Source organism: Heteronotia binoei, chromosome 17 (assembly GCF_032191835.1).
Source record: "Heteronotia binoei isolate CCM8104 ecotype False Entrance Well chromosome 17, APGP_CSIRO_Hbin_v1, whole genome shotgun sequence".
In the NCBI taxonomy this organism is placed as follows: Eukaryota; Metazoa; Chordata; class Lepidosauria; order Squamata; family Gekkonidae; genus Heteronotia; species Heteronotia binoei.
The window spans coordinates 3211430-3225482 of NC_083239.1; the positions used below are offsets into that span (position 1 = coordinate 3211430).

A 14053-nucleotide genomic window follows, 5' to 3' on the forward strand; every position below is an offset into this window, starting at 1 on the left:
TAAAATACTCCAGCTTTGTAGGGTCTCCTTCAAATTTTGCTTCGGGGACCCACGGCCCTCCGGGTATGTGAGCTGGTTCCTCTGGCACCTCAGGTGCAGGGGGGGTGTGGCTCCTCACCCACCAGCATTTCTCCCCCTGGTGCTTCCCTGCCTGGGAAAACCATGGTCCTCATGCAGGTGCCCCAGTGACATGAACAGCTACTTCTCATAGTTGACGGGCGAGGCCTTTCATCTCCTGCATCAGGAACTCATTCATCGCCAGCATCTCATCTCTCAGTTGCCGGCCCTGCAACGCTAGTGCTTCATGAACCCAGTCACTGAAGCTTTTGCTCACTCCGCTCCTACAGGGCCACCCTGCATCTTCGTCACCAAACCCCCATGAGGGGAAAGCTCTGGGGAAACACAAGGGCCTTGATCTGGAGGGGGGCTTCCCTCAGTATCTCTGATAATACTCTCCCAGAGATATCTGGAGTCCCACTCCCTTCTCCAAACTGTGACGGAGGTGGGAACCACCTTTGCCCCCTCCACCTTTGGTTCTTCTACCATCATCATAATTAGTTTTTCCTTAGCAATGTCCTTCTCTTCTCCCAACGTCTTTGGGGATGGATGGTGACTAAGGTTGTAGGTGAGTCTTAGCAATATGTCAGGACCTTGATTCAAGGAACAACTCATGTAAACATTTCATCAGTTTATTCCAGGTATCAAAGGCAGTACACCAAATCCTTGCTAAGATTGACGTCTTAGCCCATTGCCTCTCTATTTAACCCCTTGCCCCAGCTGTTAAAATTCAAGTGCAAGTGCAGCAAAGCAAAAGCAGCTTTTGGCGGTACCCACTCCCCCAAGTCTGGAAGTCCATGTGGTTATCTGTACTTCGTTAGCGGCTGACCTTGGTTGGTAGAAAGTGCTTCAATAATAAGTTCCTCAGATAAGATGGCAGAAGCAAGATGAGCTAAGCAAGAATGCATTCAAGCCAAACAATACAGTGACAGCAAAATCATGGCAAGAGGGATAAAGAGACGTTCTTGACACTTATTCTTCCAACACGTGGTGAAATTGCATTAATTTCCAGATAAGGTCATAAGTGACAGGGGCCTTCAGTTCATTGCCAAATTCTGGAAAGTTTTCTGTGAACTAAACCAGATTGAGATGGGTCTTAGTTCGGGTTGCCATCCTCAAACAGACCGCCAGACTGAAAGGGTTAATGCTATTGTTGAACAATATCTGAGATGCTTCATCTGCCACCAACAATCTAATTGGGTAGAGCTGCTTCCATTTGCAGAATATGGTGCATTGTTTATGGTAAACGCCTATGAGGGAAAACCCTTACCATTGCTACCGGGGAGGGGGGGGAGAGGGAGATCCCCTTACCGAATTCTCCCAATGGTGGACTAAGTTAAGTGAGTCATGGAAACTCATACAGCAGAACCTCCAGATGGCCAAAGAGACATATAAAACCCACTATGATAAACACCACTCCCCTTCCTAGGACTTCAAAATAGGGGATTCGGTGTTCCTGTCACTAAAGAACCTTCAGCTGAATCAGCATTCTTAAAAACTGGCTTATAAATATCTGGGGACATTCAAAATAAAGAGGATTATAAATAAAGTGTCTGATGAATTGGACTTGCCTAAAGCCTTTAGTAAAGTTCATCCTGTCTTTCATTCCAGCCTGCTGAAAAGGGATCCTGGTGGATCATGGTGGCATCCACACACCCCCCCCCCACTCCTGAACCCATTCCGGTTGGCGACCAAAACTACCATGAAGTGCAATAAATATTAGATGCCAAACTGAAAAAGGGGACATTGAACTTTTTGATTAAATTGTTGCAGTTTCCTCCCTCATATAATGAATGGGTGCTGTCTTTGCAAGTTGACACCCCCTATCTTATCTGTAAATTCTATAAGAAAGTTCCCTCAAAACCCCAAGGGACCACTTAAGGGGGGCAGTGTGTCAAGTTACTTGCCATTTCTGTATCTCTTTGATGCAGCCTGTGGAATGTATGGGTGCTTAGACTGTTGGGGAAACTAAAGTTAACTCGCTGTCTCCTAGGAGCTGGGAACCTACTTGGTTCCAAGGTCATAACTCCCTTCCTGGGATGTTTTGTAGAAAGCTTGGTCGTGAGTGTGTGTGTGATTTGTAGCCACTGGATTTGAACTGTCTTCATGCCCTAAATTTAGGCACGCTTCTAACGAACCTTGTAAGAGTATATAACCTGAACCGGTGCATCTATGTTCCACTTTCGACACTGACGACAGCAACAACGGGGCAAGGGGAGATGCGAGCCTCAGTCGGGGCAAAAGGTGGAACCAAAAAAATCTCCCGGCCCAGCATTCACCAAGAAAAAGCCAGGAAGTTGCTGTTGCTACTGATGCAATGCAATGGACCACCTCACTAACGAATGCCCGGAGGGGCCTTGAGGCCCTCCCTTTGCTCTGAAGATGTTCACTGCCACCAAACCCAAGAAGGACCAGCCCAGAGGGAAGAAACCAACCCAGGTGAAGACATTGGCAGTGAGAGAACAGGAAAAGAATCTAACTCTTCTCCTGACCAGATCGGGACTCTCTTCTGTCGAATCTGGAGCCGAATCCGAGGATGCCTCGCCAGTGGGAAATGACAACGACCTGTTGTAGATGGCATCCGCCAACAGGTCAGAGATATAGCGGTGCCACTGAGAGTGAGAGTTACTGGAACTTTGTTTTTTGTACCATCGACTTTGTTAATCCCAAAACGTAAACATTTCATGCATGTGTGTGCCCTATTGGACTTGGGCTGCACCAAGGATATAATGGCCCTGAAAGTGGTGGAAGCAGATGGAAGGTACCCCCATGAGGGGTGACCCATGCACCCACAAGACAGAGCCCATTCCAGTGGGGGTGGGCCCACACTGGGAAACGGAGGCCTTTGCTCATTTCAACTAGTGTTGGGAGTATCGTGGCTAGCCAAACACGAACCCCACATCCACTGGAGTGGCCATGTAGTTAGTTTTGTAGACCGCTCTTGTGACAACCACATGTGGAGGTCAGAGTGGGGCCCAAACACACCCCCTGTGAACGAAAAACTGTGTCTGACTGTAGCCAAAGTGCATAGCATTCCCATAGAGACCTTAAGGCAGTTTTCAAAGAAAGGGAAACGGACAAGCTCCCTCACCATAAGAACACGGACTGCACTATTGAACTGATTCCAGGGCAACAGTTGCCAAAAGCAAAAATGTACTCGATAGGGAAAGGGGAAAAGGAAGAGGTCTGCAAATTCTTGGATAAAAATTTAGCCTGTGGCTTCATACGGCCAGATACCTCCTCACATGCTGCCCCAGTACTATTCTGGAAAAGTAAAGACGGGAGCCTGAGACTTTGCGCACACTACCATGGCATTAATAATAATAATAATATATAATAAATTTATTCTTATATCCCGCCCTCCCCTGCCAAAGGCAGGCTCAGTGCGGCTCACAGAACATGGTATTTACCATGATTACAATAAAATATAATCATTCCTATAAAAACAATTTAAAATATAAAACATAGTTAAGTTACAATCATAAATTAAGTTAAAAGTTAGATAAAACAAACATTATAAGTTATTAATTAAGGTGCATTATAAGTTATTAATTAATGCGGTCTCGATGATGAATGTGTACCCATTGCCCCTTATCAAAGATGTACTTAATATGGTGGCACAAAGACAAATATTCTCTAACCTGGACCATAGAGATGCTTATTTCTGAGTCCGCATAAGGGAGGGAGATGAATGGAAAATGGCATTTAATACACCCATGGGACAGTTCAAATACCTGGTGATGCCATTTGGCTTGCAAGGGGACCCTGGAGTATTTATGAACAAGGTGCTTAGAGAATTCCTTTACAAAGGGGTCATGGTTTACTGGGACAATATTTTGATTCATTCTGATGCCGTAGATTCACATGTCAAACTAGTCAGGGAAGTCCTAAAAACTTTGTATAAAAATAAAACTGTTCGCCAAACTATCCAAAAAACGAGTTCCACAAAACCAAACTTGACTACCTCGGCTACCAAGTGTCAGAGAAAGAGATAGTGATGGACCCTCCCAAAGTACAGACGGTATTGTTCTGTCACTACTCTGTTCTGAAACACCTGCTATGCTATGGGGAAAACAGAAGTGTTTGGGCCTTTTGGCAGTGTCTGCCTCCCAAGGTCATGAATATCTGTTAAGAGTGTTTTACTAACAAATCACATAGTGTGAGCAGGTCTGCTTTGTAACAGTTTAATATTTTGAACTTATCTCACGCCAGAAAGTTAGGCACACTTGTAACGGCTAACCACTGCTGTATATATTCACTCACTTGCATCCCGCCTTAATTTTGTCACTGGCTTTGCCTGACCTGAGTTCGATTCCGGCGGAAGCTGGATTCAGGTAGCCGGCTCAAGGTTGACTCTGCCTTCCATCCTTCCGAGGTCGGTAAAATGAGTACCCAGCTTGCTGGGGGGGGGGGGATGGAAGTGTAGATGGCTGGGGAAGGCAAGGGCAAACCACCCCGTAAAAAAGTCTGCCGTGAAAACGTGATGCGACGTCACCCCAGAGTCGGAAACGACTGGTGCTTCCTTTCCTTGCCAGTGATACTATCCTTTCTTACAATAAACACTAATCCTGATGAAATGGAGAGTTGTTATTACTGAAGATAGTCATAGACCTGACACACACCAGCATTGCTGCCTCTTTATTCTCCCTTCCACCTCCCAGGCTCTCATGTCTCCAATGCTTCAGGGACCGGCTCAGGATGGGAGGAGCGGCTGTCCATCAAGCTTCCTCCTGTAGGAATGATCCATTTTTGAAGTGATGAGTGGGGAATGCCTCTTCGAGGAAGAGTGAACCAGAAACGGTAACAAACGCTGACATTACTGTCAGAGGCTTCCTTTGCGCCCACTTTTATGACTTCCAACTTGTCGATGTTCTGAAGCTGTTATAACTGCTGTTTGGAAAGAAGAAAGAACTGATATAAAATCATAAGGCACTTTTCTTCAATTGAATCAGCACAAGCGCTAGCACTTTAACCCGCCCTGCAGGAGTGGGGGGCCAAGTTACTGAAGTCTGAGCTAAGCTACTGAAGTCAGAAACTGACATGCTTACACGGGACTGAAAGGACTGGGACTTTGGTTGTCACAATTTATGTTTGACTGTTTACAATGATGATAATGAAATATATGTAATATTGAGATATAAAATTTATTCTTCAGGCTGTTTCACTTTCGAGAGAGTTTTGGAACCGGGTTTAACAGTAGCAACTTCTAGTATTTGGGACTTCCTTAATCTTCCATCGTTTTTTCGGTTTGTCCTTGAGTCTGATATGTAGCCCGATGTCGGTTTTTCACATAACAGAGGAAATCAAAGGGGAGATTCACCCTCTTTTAAAACACTTAGGGTCTCAAGACAAAGAATTTGTTGTGGCACTAGGTATTTGTGGCAGTAAGCTTGCAGTCAATTTTAACTTTCCTTTTCAGCCCATGCTTTTCTCTGCCTCAGAAGCAGCTTCTCTAAACACTGCAGCTGTCAGTTGTATCTTCTGCTCACCTTTCCATTCTTGTACTGCATTTCTACCCTACGATCTTCAGCTCTGCATTTGGACACATTTGGACCTTTACTCCAGTGAAGTCTGCCCTTGACCTCATAGGTCCCATGTTTGGGAGGAACCCTTGGGCAGATTTTTGCCTTCCAAGGCTTGGTAAACCTAATTAGAAGCATTTGAATGAAGCGATGTCATTTCATGAAATTCACCATTGTGCTGATCTGGCTATTGATACATGAACGTATTTACAGACAGACAGGAAATTAAGGCTGTCAGAACTCTTGAAATTCCCAAATATTTATATTGAGATAAAACCCACAAATTTTGCTTAGAATTTTATTTCAAACAATGTCCCATGAGATGTTTAGATACCCTGCCTGAGGCATATCTTTTTGAACTTCTTTTAGCTTTTAGCCAGTTTGGTGTAGTGGTTAAGTGCACAGACTCTTATCTGGGAGAACTGGGCTTGATTCCCCACTCCTCCACTTGCACCTGATGGAATGGCCTTGGGTCAGCCAGAGCTTTCATAGGAGTTGTAAAAGCTCACTTAGCCCAACCTACCTCACAGGGTGTCTGTTGTGGGGGTGGGGGGAGGTAAAGGAGACTATGACCGCTCTGAGATTCAGAGTATAGGGCAGGATATAAATCCAATATCTTCTTCTTGTGGCACTCGTCCCGTGAGATGTTTAGATACCCTGCCTGAGGCATATCTTTTTGAACTTCTTTTAGCTTTTAGCCAGTTTGGTGTAGTGGTTAAGTGTGCGGACTCTTATCTGGGAGAACCGGGTTTGATTCCCCACTCCTCCACTTGCTAGCATGGCCTTGGGTCAGCCATAGCTCTGGCAGAGGTTGTCCTTTTAAGGACAGCTGCTGTGAGAGCCCTCTCCAGCCCCACCCACCTCACAGGGTGTCTGTTGTGGGGGAGGAAGGTAAAGGAGATTGTGAGCTGCTCTGAGACTCTTCGGAGTGGAGGGCAGGATATAAATCCAATATCTTCATCTTCTTTTTCTTCTTTCAGAATTTCTCAGATATTTTTCTTCTTCTACATCTGTGTTGGTTTTTTGTTTTGTTCTGTTTTGTTTTCTTGTGGCAAAATCTCAGTAGCAATTCAAACATAATCATAGTCGACTAACCTTGCCAGATATAACTCAGTGGAGCAGCAGGAACAAATGGAGGTGGGGATTGTCAGCAGCACCAGCTTCATGCAGATACCATTATGGCAGCTCAGCTGTGAACCTGAAAGTGATGTCATTGTTGCCTTGACAGAATGGCATCATTTCTGAGTTTGTGCTGAAAGTAACTTTCTGGCATAGGGTACAATACCAATTTTCCAGACTCCCCCGCTCCCTGCATTTCACAGAGGTTTTTGGGCTAGGTAGACCAAAGAATAGAAAGAATGCATCTGCACTACCGTACTTTTCTTGACCCCATTGAAAACTCTGGCTGAGTCTTCTAATGCGGGTCTTTTGTAGTTGTGTCGATCATGAGTAGTTGTGACTACTGTTGAAATGAAGTAAGATAGCTTCTATGTAACGGGACTGTTGTGAGAGTGGAGGTAAGAGGCCGCAGCTAAGATGCATGCATCTGAGAAGGTAGAACTGCTCCGTGAAGTCAACCGTGAGCCATCGAAAACAATAACTACATACCACTGCTGTAAACAAGGCCTATTTTGGATCCTGACTGCTCCTTGTGACACCTACAAGCGAAGGAAATCAAGTCCCACATAGATATTTTCTTAGCCTAAGTTCTCCATACGAAGACCCAGGTGCTTTAATTCTCCATTTCAATTTCTTATTACAAATCTTCCACAGTGGTTAGGCTAAAGAAATTAAGAATTTTACAAATGATTAATAAAATTATTATACAGAAATGAATTCTGATTTTTGATACAAATGTTATTTCAGGCTGACCTTGTAACGATGTTGTCATTCACATCACCATATGTGGACGTTCAAATTCATCCATGTGGACCAACGATCTGTTTCCAATAGCAGTTGTCTTTAGATGCTCACAAGAGTGTACAGGAAGGTGTTAGCTCTTTCCTTGTGGTGTTGGTCTCCAACATCTGATCTACTATGCTTATTATCTGTTGGTAGGTCAGTCTTTTGTTAATCATCTGATACTTGTAACAATCATACTACTTCAAACCACCGCCACTTCTTGGGGCAATGTGTTCCAGAAGTTCTAGTTACACATTTAGGGTTGCCAAGTCCAATTTAAGAAATATCTGGGGACTTTGGGGGTGGAGCCAGGAGACATTGGGGTGGAGCCAAGATCAAGGCTGTGACAAGCATCATTGAACTCCAAAGGGAGCACTGGCCCTCACATTTAAAGGGATGGCACACCTTTTCAATGCCTTCCTTCCATAGGAAATAATGAAGGATAGGGGCACCTTCTTTTGGGGCTCATAGAATTGGACCCCCTGGTCCAATTGTTTTGAAACTTGGGGGATATTTTGGGGAGAGGCACTAGATGCTGTACTGAAAATTTGGTGCCTCTATCTCAAAAAAACAGCCCCCCCCCAAAGCCCCAGATACCCGCGGATCAATTCTCCATTATTTTCTATGGGAATAAATCTCCATAGGGAATAACAGAGTTCCCAGCAGACATTTCCCTCCCCTCCCCCCGCTTTCTGACGACCCTGAAGCGGGGGGAGGGTCTCCAAACCGGGGGATCCCCTGCCCCCACCTGGGGATTGGCAACCCTATACACATTATGTGAAAAATGTACTTCCTTTCGCTAGGCTGTTTGTTTCTAAAGTCAGGACTAACCATTGTGGGACATGTTGAAAGGATGGGATCATGGAAAGGGCTTGGCAAAAACAAAGTTAAGCAAAACTGACATTCTGCTTTTCTCTTAGATGCCACTGGTGTGTTGTTTGGTGTTGACGGATCACAACAAAGCATAGTGCATAGAGCTTTTGTGTACAAAAAGTCCAACAGGGGTTCATTTGCATATTAGGCCACACACCCTGACATCAAGCCAGCCGGAACTGTGATCCTGTGCATTCCTGCTCAAAAAAAAGAGGAAAAAATGGTTTTAAAATTTCCCATAAAATTCCAAAAAAAGCATTGAACATTTTCATCGTTCTTTGGGGACTGATAACATTGCTTTTATTAATTCCTATGCAAAAGCAGGGGACATTCAGTAGGGCTAAAGCACACACTTTGCTAGTGCAAGTTTCTGACTCAGTCCTTAGCATCTCATGCTAAAAGGGCAATAGCTGTCCACAGGCTGGAAAAGAAAAGAACCAATTTTTCAAATACTTAACCAGTCGCAGGTAGAAACTAATAGATAGAGTTCATAGACAAGTTGAGAAAAGTTCATAAGTAGTGTTCCAGCAGGAACTATAGTGTACAGTCCACAAAATAAAGAACAGCTTATTGTATTTTTCAACAGGTAAAGACCAATCTTACAAATGTTTTTCCAATTGCAGGCAGAAACCGATAGGTGGAGTTCATAACCAAGTGAAGTACAATTCATAAACAATGTTCCAGCCGGAACTGCAATGTGTAATCTAACAAGTAAAGAGAAATCTTTTGTATATTTCTCAATGGCACTTTGTACGGTAATAGAGCCATTTTGGATGAGATCCTTTGTCAAGAGATGTACAAATCCAGCTGCCTGTAAACAAATGTTGCATAAGCCCAAACTATAAAATGTTCTTAGTAATCCCCTTACAAATGAGCCACATTATAACAAAATTTGAATGATACTCGCAAGGATATGGAAGATTGGTCTTTATCTGTTGAATTTTTCATGAATTGCATTTTGTAGTTCCTGATGGCACATTGTTTATGAACTTTTCTTATCGGTGTTTGTCTGTATTGTATATTTATGTTTAGAATAGTTTGATTTTTTTCCCTTGGTGTGATTTGCATATCAATGTTTATTGTGTTTTCATATGTAATTCCACTGTTGAACTATTATTACTATTTAAAAAACCCCAATATCCAGTTGGTATCTTTCCACTCATAATTTAGCTCCCTACGGCCCTCTAAGTGAAAGCCTTTCAAATACTTAAAGGGTGATTAACATGTGGAATTTTTTGCCACTGTGTGACACAGAGTGTTGGACTGGATGGGCCGTTGGCCTGATCCAACAGGGCTTCTCTTATGTTCTTATGTGACACAGAGTGTTGGACTGGAGGGGCCACTGGCCTGATCCAACATGGCTTCTCTTATGTTCTTATGTGACACAGAATGTTGGACTGGAGGGGCCACTGGCCTGATCCAACAGGGCATCTCTTATGTTCTTATGTGACACAGAGTGTTGGACTGGATGGGCCGTTGGCCTGATCCAACAGGGCTTCTCTTATGTTCTTAAGAGAACAATCATGTCCCCACTCAGCCTCCCTTTCTCCAGACTGAATGTTACTGATTGGCCGAAGGGCACCAGTGAGTTTCATGGCAGAGAAGGGATTTGAACCTGGCTCTCCCAGATCAAACACTCAAACATTGTAATTGCTGCTCTACACCTGCGCAAGAACATTGGACTCCAGAGTTTATTTCTACAGCCAACCTTGTGGTTGTAGCCAGTGACAGTATTTGAGGCAAAGACTGAGTAAAATGAAAATCACTTATTTCCTTTGCTCTAATCCGCCCATTATAATGCATTTTCTTTTCAGATCCAAGATTTATTAGCATACATCTGATCCCAGAAAGTGACAACCCTGAAGACGACAAGATCTATTTTTTCTTCCGTGAAAATGCAATCGATGGGGAACATTCTGGGAAAGCCATGCATTCCCGAATAGGACAGATCTGCAAGGTAAATGGGATTGAATGGCAATGAATGAGTGATGGTGGAATTCCATCCGTCTTGGTTTGCGCTTGGTCACAACCAGCCAAGTTATTTCTCTGTCTAGAAAAGATCCTTTTTATAGAAGCCCAATTCTGAATCCTCAACCTCATTATATGTCGCGTATCAGGAGCTTCAAGCAAAGGCCCTTTGTTTGAGAGGCTCCTGGCAGCTGCACTCAGATTGCCCACTCTTACAGAGCCAGCCAATCAGGAAATACCCATTTGAATGAAGCCCATTGCTGAGGCAGTCAGTTAGGTAATATCCATTTGAATGAAGCCCATGCAAACGAAGGATCCAAGCACCTGTTTTTCTGTTGGGCTGTTTATTGCTGGAAGTGTGTTTTGGGTGGAGTTTGTGTGTATATAGTGGCAGCTTCCCACGTGAGTTTTCAGAGTGCGTTCTCGCTAAATAAAGAACTATGCTGAAACCACTCTAGCATCTGAACCCACTACTTTTCACTGGCAACAAAGGTGGGGTTTTGCTTGGGTTTGCAGCCCCAAGAGCTGAATCATGGAGCTGTTGCTTGGGCTTGCAGCTCCAAGAGCTGAATCATGGAGCTGTTGCTTGGGCTTGCAGCTCCAAGAGCTGAATCATGGAGCTGTTGCTTGGGTATGCAGCCCCAGGAGCTGAATCATGGAGCTGTTGCTTGGGTATGCAGCTCCAAGAGCTGAATCATGGAGCTGTTGCTTGGGTTTGCAGCTCCAAGAGCTGAATCATGGAGCTGTTGCTTGGGTATGCAGCCCCAGGAGCTGAATCATGGAGCTGTTGCTTGGGTATGCAGCCCCAGGAGCTGAATCATGGAGCTGTTGCTTGGGTTTGCAGCCCCAAGAGCTGAATCATGGAGCTGTTGCTTGGGCATGCAGCCCCAAAAGCTGAATCATGGAGCTGTTGCTTGGGTATGCAGCCCCAGGAGCTGAATCATGGAGCTGTTGCTTGGGTATGCAGCCCCAAGAGCTGAATCATGGAGCTGTTGCTTGGGTATGCAGCGCCAGGAGCTGAATCATGGAGCTGTTGCTTGGGTATGCAGCCCCAAGAGCTGAATCATGGAGCTGTTGCTTGGGTTTGCAGCCCCAAGGGCTGAAACATGGAGCTGTTGCTTGGGTTTGCAGCCCCAAGAGATGAATCATGGAGCTGTTGCTTGGGTTTACAGCCCCAAGAGCTGAAACATGGAGCTGTTGCTTGGGCATGCAGCCCCAAGAACAGAGCTGAATCACTGTGTGGAACCACTTCTTGGCAAGGAATTGTCACCTTGTCCAACCAGCACCCAATCCCTCAGTCACTCCAGTGGAGTAGTCAACATGGCTGCCAAGGGCCATTTTGAACTGTTTGCTGCTGCCGCCGAGGACTAGGACTCATATATCTCCCCAGAGGCTATTTTTTTTGTAGAAAAATAGGTGGTGAAGCTCATTAGCATATGCTGCCTCCCCACCAGCCCAAAGCAACCCAATGCAAGAAAAGAGAGCCCTGGATGAGCAAGGCCTCCTTGGGCTGGCTAGAGAACCAGCTAGTCCAAGCACACCTCACTCTCCTAGGGCTCTCCTGGACCACCACCATCCTCAGTCAAAAGGCCAGAAAGCCACCCACCATCCCAAATCATATAAGAAGTGGAGAAAGGGTGGCATAGGCTTCTCCAGGGGTTTATGAGGGCTGCTGGGGATGTGGGAAAGCTCCTGGTGGCTGGCTGGCTGCCCGCTCTCCTAATCCAGGGATTGTTATGCAGCTGCACCTACTATTCAATGGACAAAGTAGGTGGGGAGGAAGAGAGGGAACCTTCAGAAAGGTTCAGGAGCTGCGCTCCTGTGAGCTCCTGCTGAATCTGAGGCCTGCATCTCCCAATTTCAGTTCCATCTCGATGGGAACACATTCAGCCTGTGCTTAAAAGAGCTGCGCTGGCCGCCTATTGTATACCAAATCCAGTTCAAAGTATTGGTACCGACCTTCAAAGCCCTTACATGGCCAAGAACCTGTCTATCTAAGGGACCACCTTTCCCAATATACTCCCCAGACATCAGGAGCCCAAAATCTGTTATCCATCTGCGGACCAAGGGAGGCCAGACTAAGCTCTACACGGGCCAGGGCCTTTTCAGTGGCAGCACCGACGCTATGGAATGCTCTCCCAGAGGCCATAAGGACCCTGCAGGACCTCTCCCAGTTCCACAGGGCCTGTAAAACTGAACTCTTTTGACAGGCCTACAACAACTAATGGGGGATGAGGCTGCCTCTCCTATGCCACTGAGCAATACCAACTGCAAGACTGCTAACAGACTGACAGAAGAACTGAGATATCTATATAAGCCACCTGGGTTAACTGTCAAGACGTGGAACTTCAAATAGAGACAAAATTAATCCATTTATTTGAGAACAAACAGTCAAGCAGAAAGGCAGATTGAGTTTGATACTGGGCCAAGGCTGAAGCTGGCCTTTTCTACAATTCGAAAGTAGGAAACAATACAGCCCTTTTCACACCCCTGGAGACAATCCGGTCTTCCCAGGGCCTTATCTCTCTTTCTCAGGGAAGAGGGACTTGGAGATGTTAACTTCAAAGCTGCAGCTGGCTTTCTCGACTGGGTGTGATATTTTACTCCTTGTGGTTACAATATGCTTGGGGAAAGGCACTTGCTACATTTCTCAGGGTTAGTAAAGCAGAGGCTACATCAAAGTACATCATGGCGTTAGTCATGTCAAGTAACTCTATTCTACAATTCAGTTTCAGCAAGTTACACGTCTGACATTAACAAAATCTTTTTCATAGCACCAAATGTTTGGTCTTTTAAATTGTCTATATATGTTTTTTTTTAATCATTTTACAACTGTAATCTTAAAAATGTTTTATTATGATTGTTAGCCGCCCAGAGTTCGCTTGCGGAGTGGGTGGCATAAAAATCCCAAGTAAATAAATAAATAAATCTCATGGCAGAATCTCTTTGGTGACACTGAGTGCACCAAAGCCATGGTCCTCAGTGTCTGCAGGCAAGCCACCTTCAAGGTTGCCCGAGCTCTCGTGGCACCAGAAGAACTCAAAGCGGTGTCCTTCACCATGTTCAAGGCGAAGCTCCGAGACCACTTCTTACCACAGCCTTCCAGGTTTGCCTGCCATTATGTCTTCTACAAGCAGAACCAGACTCCAGGGAAAATGATCACAGGCTTTGTGACCACCCTTAAGAAAGCTGCACACCTGTGTGAATTTCCCAACCTTGAAGAGGCCCTCTGTGATTGCTTGGTATGCGGCCTCTGTGCTGAGAAGCTCTAGAGATGACTCTTTGCAAAGAGGAACCTGGATTTCAAGGCAGGATATGAAGAGGCCATCGCTGCAAACAGTCAACGAAGGAGGTATGCCAGACCCACCTCCTTCCCCCAAAACCAAGCCTGTCCACCAGGGGCACATCAAAGATTTCTCCTCCATGGACAAGGAAAATGAGGAAGTTCTGTCTACGAATGTCTCTGGCCAGAAGTGAGAAGGGTCACAACCATTCCAGAGAACCCCTTGTGCCAACTGTGTGTGTGTATGGGTGGGGGGGACCCACCAAGGGAAGACATGCAGGTTTCAGGAAGCATAACACTGGAATTGTAGGAAATTAGGGCACATTGCCCACACCTGCCACTCCATGCACCCCTGCAACGTATCACAGTGGCAGTGATGCTCTGTATTCTTGGCGGGGCGGGGGGGGGGGGGCAACAGTGTCCTGGCCCCACTGATGGACCTCCCGAA

General features: G+C 45.4%; 1 protein-coding gene across 1 annotated transcript in view; it reads left to right on the forward strand.

Moving 5' to 3' along the window:
- SEMA3A (semaphorin 3A) overlaps positions 1-14053 on the forward strand; it is a 302131-nt gene that overhangs the window by 178670 nt on the left and 109408 nt on the right. The window contains exon 7 of the mRNA XM_060258129.1: positions 10169-10311. Coding sequence (XP_060114112.1) covers positions 10169-10311 — 143 coding nt within the window. The remainder of the gene's footprint in view (positions 1-10168; positions 10312-14053) is intronic.